Source organism: Alligator sinensis, unplaced genomic scaffold, assembly GCF_000455745.1.
Source record: "Alligator sinensis unplaced genomic scaffold, ASM45574v1 scaffold1892_1, whole genome shotgun sequence".
Classification (NCBI taxonomy): Eukaryota; Metazoa; Chordata; order Crocodylia; family Alligatoridae; genus Alligator; species Alligator sinensis.
In genome coordinates, this window is record NW_005842966.1 from 28,259 (window position 1) to 37,000 (window position 8,742).

General features: G+C 55.0%; 1 protein-coding gene across 1 annotated transcript; it reads left to right on the forward strand.

Annotated features, from left to right (window-relative positions):
• The first annotated feature begins 479 nt into the window (after positions 1–479).
• On the forward strand, positions 480–8,412 carry LOC102371862 (adhesion G protein-coupled receptor E3-like). The gene is given in 15 exon segments (XM_025192770.1): positions 480–515; positions 1,300–1,405; positions 1,408–1,500; positions 1,503–1,556; positions 2,471–2,541; positions 2,714–2,885; positions 3,312–3,431; positions 3,852–4,054; positions 4,676–4,846; positions 5,012–5,206; positions 5,722–5,957; positions 6,772–6,838; positions 7,033–7,124; positions 7,994–8,162; positions 8,269–8,412. Coding segments are annotated over 15 exon segments (1,929 nt in total).
• Positions 8,413–8,742: the final 330 nt, after the last annotated feature.

Below are 8,742 nucleotides of genomic sequence, written 5' to 3' on the forward strand. Positions count from 1 at the left end.
TGACCCTCTGGGCTGTGACCCCTGTGGCTGCCCTGAATGTTCCATGCGTGTGAACACTGCACCTGCCTGCCTGGGTTCAAGTCCAGCACCCGAGAGCGCTACTTCAGCGATTTCATGGTCTCCTGTGGTGGTAAAAGAGGCTCCTGTGCTAGTAGTATCTGCATGTTACATGCATTACACAGTCACCTGATTGATGGCACAATTAATTCAGACACACTACATGTGCAAATTTACTGTCATGCCATAAAAAGCTCCATCCAGCTATGGAGTTAAAGCTGGAAAATAGTTACTAACCTTATAGGTGTTTTCTATCCAGCTTGAATTTGAATGGGTAGCTATGCCCCCCAGTTGGCAGCTCTGTCAGCTGATGGGAATCCCAGCTGCAGGGGTGCACTGTGCACTGCACAGACAGCTGCAGATAGGAGTGTCATCATCTCTGGGACTCACAGAAGCAGGAGCTGGTGCAGAGGGATCCTGGGATGGCCATCCTGGGCTCAGCCTACACTGGCAATAAGGTGTGACAGAATGTGATGCCAGATCCCTTAATCACAACACATGCCAAACCCCACCTTTCCTGCCATGTGTGCCCAGAGCATTCTGCTTCTTGCACCAGCCCCTGATCTGTCTCCAGCCCCCCTGCTCTCCCAGCAGGTTTCCTTGTCCACAGCCACAGCAGATACTTATTGGTATCATCATCAGGGCTTCAGGGTCATAGGTCACTTTGTCTGCATTGGCAATGGATCTCTTCTCGCATTGCAGATATTAATGAGTATAACATTCTTCACCTTGGAAAGTGTGGATCGCACACACAGCACTGCAACTTCCCGGGATGTTTCTTTTGCATATGCACACCAGGGTTTATGGCTGAACCTGGCAAAGAGAACTTCACAGATGCAAATGGGAACATGTGCCAGTATAAGGACCCCACACCCCCCCACCTTCACTTGGCAGAGTCCACATGCTCACTGCAGCGCTGGCTCTAGACCCTTGTTCTGGTTAGGGTCCAGGCCACATCTTCCAGAGACACCTGTCCTGAAGGGGTGTTTTCACATCAGACTCTCCAGGTCCGTGCTGTGCTGGAGTCTCTCAGGAATACAGAGGTCTCCTCTCAACCCCTGCAATTGTATCCCATGCCTCAAGCAGCAGGGACAGACTGAGACCTGCCCATCTTCCTAAAGCCTGCATCTCAAAGCCGTGTCCAACCAGAGCACCCTGGGCCTTGCACACTGCCCCACACAGGCTCCACCTCCTCGTACTGCAGCAGGGCTCAGAGTTCCCAGCCCAGGGGCGGCTCCCTAGGTCCCTTCGTACTGTACCACTGTTCCCTGCCCCAGGTCCATGCCAGTGGTGAAGGGAAGTAGTCTTGTCTTGGACACAAACAGGGTCCCCTCTTCTGCTACAGACATCAAGAGTGTGTAGTACTTGGGCATGAAGCTTGCGGACACAGTGCTATTTGCCACAATGTCGCTGGAACATACCGCTGCAGCTGTGTCCAAGGATTCGCGCTGATCCTGGGAGAGAGAACTTCACAGGGGCTAGATGGAACACCTGCCGGGGCAAGGACCCCTGCTGCTCCCCTTGGCCTGGGAGAGGGTGGTGCTGAGCTGTCATTGTCTTACTCCAGCTGCCTCCCATGTCAGTGGCACAGTCCTGGCTGGGGACAGGTGGGACCATGTACTAGCCCCCCTCACTGCACACATCCTGAGGGGGAGGAGAGATACCAGGGCCCCTCAGGCATAGGACAGGCTGTCTAAAGTTTGAAGTCCACTACAAAGGGAGCAACCGACTCCTGCTTCCAGCTCCTCAAATTGCTCCTTCACCTCACACTTGCCTTCCAGGGCTCCCAGGCTCAAAAGGCTCCAGACATCAGCTGTGTGTGCTCTGACTCAGGACAGCTACTCAATGGGCTGCCTTTGATGTTTCCCTTCTTAGATCATGACGAATGTTATGGATCTCCTGCCATCTGTGGGCCCCGAGCCCAATGCTACAATACTATTGGCAGTTACCGCTGTGCGTGTGCGCCTGGACATATTCCCTCCACTGGCTTTGGGACCTGGGTACATAACAAGACCATGTGTGAAGGTTGGTTTCCCCCATGTATGTAGAAGCAGGTCTGTTTGCAGGATGGATGGAAATTTCTTGGTCCATGAAGCACAAAGTGATGTGGACTGATTTCTCCTCATTCATGGAAGGGTACCATTGAGTGGTCAAGGGGGCCCAGGACCATGGGAGAGATACAGGACCCAGGAACAGAGGGTGGAAAGGGTGGAGAGCGTGGGGCAAAAAAGAGTCTGAAAGGAGTGGGGAGCAGAAGACAGAGTGAGTCATAGTGAATGGGAGACAATCTACACAGCTGCCAATATGTGACCAAGGAAAGAGCAGCCATCGGGGCTGGGGGCAGAAGGCGGATTCCCCTGAATGGGATCGGATGGAAAAGTTGTAATATCTGGTCCTTTTTCTCCCTTCACAGAAGTCCCCACCGCTAACTGCAGTACTGCGTTTGAGGCCGTCACAGAGATGTGCAGGAATTTCTCTCTACAGGTGCCTTGAACTGATTGTCACAGATGGGCCCTGAGCCAGCTTCAGGGTCTCAGTTATAGCCCCTGAACTGGGAGAGTCCACTTTTGCCCCCGTGTCCCTAAGGGATACCACTGTCATGTGGAGCGCATGTGAGGCCCTCTCGCTCACAAGACGCCTCCTTTCCTGTCCCCAGGAAGCAGACCGCTCTTTCAGTTCCCTTCTGAACATCTCAGCCCGACCCGGCTGCAGTGAGGAGGAGGTGACATTGGCCGTGACACTTCTGCTACAGAACATGGAACTGGCTGCTCTGGCCACTGCGTTGAGGTCCCCAGAGGTGACACAGACCAAAGAGATGGAGTCCATGGGTGAGGAGAACGCATGGGCATGGAGCATGGATACCATAGAGTAGGGGGTTCAATCCTGCAGTCAGTGCAGACACACAGGAGCACTGCCCCATCCCGGAGACTGGTCATGACCCCAAAGAGCATCAGCAGCTGCCAGAGACAATGTAATGCCCATTCATGTCCTGCCATGGGGCCTGGCCAAGGCCATTCCATCCAAGAGCTACATATATGAGTGGAGTGGAGATGCAGCATGGCTGGGTGCCCAGGGACGGGACACACAGAACATGGGGAGGGGAATAAAGACATGAGCCCTGAACCCACCCCAGCCCTATAGGTAAGGAAGGCCCCACAGGTGAGAAGGAAGCATGGAGCAGGGATCCAGCCTTACAGAGAGGGACACCCAGGAAGGGGTTTCACAGCCAGGAGTTCTCCTGCTTCTTCCCCCAGCTCTGGAGACACGCCGCATCACAGGGACCTGCAGCCAGGACAGCGAGGTCTTTGTGCTGAGAGCCCAGGAGCAGGCAATGGAAGTTCACTGCAGCATAGTCAGCGATGCCGCTTCCCAAGGTACCATCTGAGCCATGTGGGGCATAGGGAACCAGCCCTGGAATGGAGCAGCACAGATCCATGGGACTTTCCCTGCTGAGAAGGCACCAGTCCCAGCCCTGCTTCTCCTCTTCCATCCCTGCCTGGAGCCTCCTCTGAGCTGGGGCTCTTTTCTCGGTCTGGCACTAGACAAACCTTGGGGGCTGCCCCAGTGCTCCTGTCACTACAGAGACCTTCATTCCTGGCAGTCTCACCACCTGAGGACTGAGCAATGGGGGAGGTGGAAAGGGGGATGAAGTGGGTCAGAGAATGGGAGGGGAAGTGCTAGTTAGTGGCTAAAGAGTCAGGATTGGAGCTAGGACTCATCTGGGACCAGCCCCATCATGCACTAAGTGTGACCTTGGCCTTGGATTGCTCTTTTGTTGCTTCTCACCCACTCAGGTTCTGGGGCTGCTGTTTTTATCTCTTACTCCACCCTTGACTCCATCATGAACAGTCCCATCTTCCAGAAAACTTTTGTACCACCTGGCCAGGCCCTGAGGAAAGCACAGCTGCTGTCCCGGGTGGTGAGTGGGGTCATTAGACCTCAGAAACTCAATCTCCAGCTCTTGAGACCTGTGAAAATCACCCTGCTCCACACACAGGTATGTGTTGAACCCCTTTCTCTGACTTTTTTCTGGGCTCAAGGTGGGCATTGGCAGGGATGTCTGCTCCTGGGGGTTTATATCGTGCTGCCTTACCAGGCTGTTAGTCACTGAGAAATTGATGGAGCCTCCAGCCTTAATCTTGGTGCCCCAGACCTATTCTTCTGGAGGAGGATCTGTGGAGTTGACCCGTGTCACAGTCTGTTCTAGTCAATCGTGTAACAGGGTCTGGGGTAGGAGCTATGCCCAATTCGCCTGCTGCCCAGGAGAACTTAAAGCAACTTTCCAATTATATTAGGACTCAGAGTGTGCTGGCAGGTGGACTCATGCTTCTTCCCTTGACCACAGCTGCTCGGCTATGTCCCATTGCTGCAGTGCTAGTGGCCAGTGAGGGCTTTCCTGTACCTCAAGCAGCAGGGCCTCTATTACAGGGCAGCAAATCCAAGGTCTGTCTCCAGAGTCACCAGGGAGCCCTGTGTAGGTGCTGGGTGCCGCGCTGGGGTACCCTGGAAGCCCAAGTGACCTCAAGGCCCCTATTTGTGGATTGTAGATGAGTGATTAGCGCAACCATATTGTCTTGGTGATACCACAAGGATGCTGAAGGTGCATTTCTGTTTTCAGCCAAAGGCTGAGGCCGAAGAGGCTTTCTGCGTGCACTGGAAATTCATTGCTGGAAAAGGTGTCTGGGCTCAGGATGGCTGCTTCACCCTCCACATCAACAGCACTCACACAGCCTGCAGCTGCAGCCACCTCTCTACCTTTGCCCTACTCATGGCTCCTGCCCCTGTGGAGGTATCTTTCTTGCCCCCTCAGATCAAAGGCTGGGCTCTGAGCTTAGTATTTGCCCAATCCTGCTTCAGGTGAAGCAACTTCTAAGGCTTTCTCTGAGAATGAACCTCAGTCTTGGGCTGAAGTGTTTGGCGTGGGCTTGATGGTGCTCATCCCTCTGCGCTGCAGGACAGTGACGCCCTGAGTGTGCTCACCTACGTGGGGCTGAGCATCTCCCTGCTGTGCCTCCTCCTGGCCATCCTCACCTTCCTCCTGTGCCGCTCGCTGTGGAACGTCAGCACCGCCATCCACCTGCAGCTCTGCCTCTGCCTCTTCCTCGCTGATCTGTTCTTCCTCACAACCGTCACCTACACCAAAAACCGGGTACGTCGCCCTGCAGGTGAGGCCCAAACCCCACTCACTCTTTTCCTCTTCTAGCCCAGGGCTGGGCTGCACAGCTCTGCTGCCCCTTTGGGATATGGGGCAGGGAAGAGCATGGAGAAAAGCACAGAAAGATGCTTCCCTTTCCACCCTGCACGAGGCTCCTTGAACAGAGTGATTCAAGTTTCTATTCACACACTGAATTTCAGGCCAGGGCTCTCACTGCTCCACAGCAGAGGAACTGGAGCATCGGTAGATTGAGGAAATTGTTCAGCGCCTGGGAATGTGGCACAGAGCTGGGGCCAGAACTTGGATTGCCCAGGCCCCACTGCCTTGCTTTAAACACGGTTCTGTCTCCTTTTTCATGTCAGTGAAGTTAGGTGCAGGACCCCCAGAAACCAGGAAGAGCTCTGCAATCAGAGAGAGATGTGTAATCAGTGTGAACCCCATGATGGGCCTCACTGTCCCCAGCATTTCTCTTCCCACATGCTGTGTCTGAGCTCTCTGTCCCCCCGCAGACCACATGTGCTGTCATCGCTGGCTTCCTCCACTACCTCTTCCTGGCTGCCTTCACCTGGATGTTCCTGGAGGGGCTGCACCTCATCCTCACCGTCAGGAACCTGAAGGTCGTGAACTACACCAGTGCCAGCCAGTTCAAGAAGCGATACATGTACCCCTTTGGCTACGGGCTCCCAGCTCAGGTCGTGGCCATTTCAGCAGCAGCCAACCCAGGTGGCTACAGAACAGAGCATCAGTAAGTGCCTTGTCTCTCCCCAAGGGGAGCTGGCTCCTGATTTACAGTCAGTTGCTTTGGCTCACACTGGCTCTGAATTTATCTCAAACTTCCCAGGAACCCCCTCAGACCTCAAGCTGGCAGTGGGATCCCTCTCCTGCCCCATACTATGAAGCTGCCCCCCCACAGTGCAGCTGAGCTGCACATGTTTAACACACGTAGAGTCCCTGCTCTGATGAGTAGGGGACTATGGAAATCATGGCGCAGGTTGGCTGCACAGTGGCTCTCTAATCTTTCAGGTTCCTCTGTGTACCCCCAGCGCTGATTGGTGGAGAGGCCCCACCACTTGCTCCTGATCAGCGGGGAGGCGAAAACCACAGTTTTAAAACCAGTGTGGTTTTTGCCTCTGGCCAGGGCTTGGCCTGTGGCCAATCAGCAGTGGGAGGCAAAATCCGTGCCATGTTTAACACTGCAGCTCTGCCTCCCTGCCAATCAGGAGTGAACGGCAGAGCCCCTCTGCCAATCAGCAGTAAGAGGGCTCATGGGGGGAACCCGCAAGATTAAGGAGACGTTGTACAGTCCACTTCTGCTGTGACTTCGGTAGGTCCCTACTGATGAGGATGATGACTTGTGCATCTGCAGTAGCCTTGTGCATCTCTGTAGACTCTTGAATGCCCAGCGTAATTGAGAGCAGCCCCTGGTGCTGGGACTGTCGCCAGGACATTCATCTGGAGAGAATCCTGCTCTCTGTCCTGCAGCTGAAACAGGCTAAGGTTGCCATTACCATGCTTTCCTGTTGGGGATAATGCACCTCTTCTTTCTTCCTCCATGTTAGCTGCTGGCTCAGCCTGGACAGAGGCTTTGTCTGGAGTTTCCTGGGGCCTGTCTGCCTTATTATCCTGGTGGGTACAACGCAGAACCACAGGGCCCTGTTCCCCTTCTCTGCCATGTGATGCTGTTCCCCCTCCTATGTCCTTTTTGTGCTCCCCTGGGCAGCAGCATCTGACATTGTCCCCTGGGATTGGTGAGTCCCTTAGCTGGAGCCGTGGTCCCAGACAGGACCCTCATGAGGGGACACATGCTGCTGTGTCCACAGATAAATCTAACCTGTTTCATCCTGACGCTGTGGATCCTAAGGAGCCACCTCTCCTGCCTCAACACAGACGTGTCCACCCTGCGAGACCACAGGTGAGGCAGCAAAAAGCAGTTCTGGAGAATCTGAGCCCTGGGGGTGGAAGCCCCTGGTATGGAGAGAGTGAGGGTGTTTGCTAGGGATGTGCAAAGCTTCAGGTGGTGATTCGATTCAGAGGAGATGTGGCCCGATTCAGAGGCCAAATCTCTGAATCTGAATTGAATCAGGGGACCAATTAAAAGGTTAGAATTGATTCGAAGCTCTCCGAACCTTCAGAAAAAATTCTGAGAGCTTCGATGATTTGGGCAGTCCCCAGTGGCTGTAGCAGGGAGTTGCAGCTGACTCGGAGCTGGTAACTACTAGGGGCAGGGGAGGGAGGGCTGGGGGAGCGGGGAGGAGCCCAGGGGGGGACCCCTGCCAGCCCCCCACAACTTCCCCAACCCTCCTCACCCCTCCCCTCCACTCCCCCAGCCCTGCCATGGTTCCCCCCCCCAGTTCCCAGTCCTTTAAAGAAGAGCCCCAGTGCTCATCGGGTGCTGCCGGGCATGGGGGCAATCCCTGCTGCCCCCCACTGCCCCATGCTGCATGGGGGGCTCTACACGAGCCACCTGATGCCCCACCACCACTCCCCAAGTCCCCCCACGGGTGCCCCGCCAAGGCCAGCTCCAGCCCTTTAAGGAAAAAAAATGGAGAAAAGCCCCAGGATCTCCGAATCAGATTCAGCCGAATCGAATAGGGACAGTGATTTGAATCACTGAATCGAATCACCGTCCCCCGAATCGGACGAATCCAAATTCGAAGCAAATACTAGCTGCTTCGCACAGTCCTAGCATTTGCACAGGGGAACTGTTATCCCTGAGCCCCGTGGCTCAGTCGCTCTCACCAGGTTTGTTCTGATGGGGTCTCTCCACCTGCCTCTGTCCAGGCTGCTGACTTCCAAAGCCATCGCCCAGCTCTTCATCCTGGGCTGCACATGGAGCCTGGGTCTTTTCCAAGTTGGAGCAGCTGGCAGAGTTATGGCATATTTATTCACTATCATCAACAGTCTGCAGGGAGCCTTCATCTTCCTGGTGCACTGCGTCCTCAATCGCCAGGTGAGGCCCAGGGCCTGTACCATCTGCCGTGGCTGTAACAGCCTCATAGCTGTTCCTCCCTCCCCAGGTGCTAGTCCCCTCATTTGTCTGTGTCCCCATGTCGCAGGTGAGAGAGGAGTACCGGCGATGGATGAAGGGACTCCAGACATCTGCCTCCAAGTCTCAGACATCTAGTCTTGAAATGCCCACCATCCCCCCCAGCACCAAGTCGGTAAGTGGAGCTGTGCTGGGTGCCAGCACCAGCCTCTAAGTCTGCTGCCTCCCATCCACTCTCATTATGGCTCTGAGATGCTTTGTGCCTCACTAGCCTAGTCCAGCTTTGTTGCCATTTGGAGCCTTGCGTGTGTCCCCCTCCCGTCATGACCAGCAGAGCAGTGTGTGACTTTCCCAGGGGACTCGACCCTGTCACGTGCCTTCCTTTCAAGGAATGAAGAAGGTGGAGGAGGAGTGGCTCCTCTTGTGCCTGAAGAGGCTCCCTGCTCACGCCCGGCGTCTGGCAGTGCATGGAAGAGGAAGCTGCCGGCTTCAGTGCCAAGAGCTGATTGATCCCTGCTGCCCTCTGGCTTCTCTGTGGATGAGG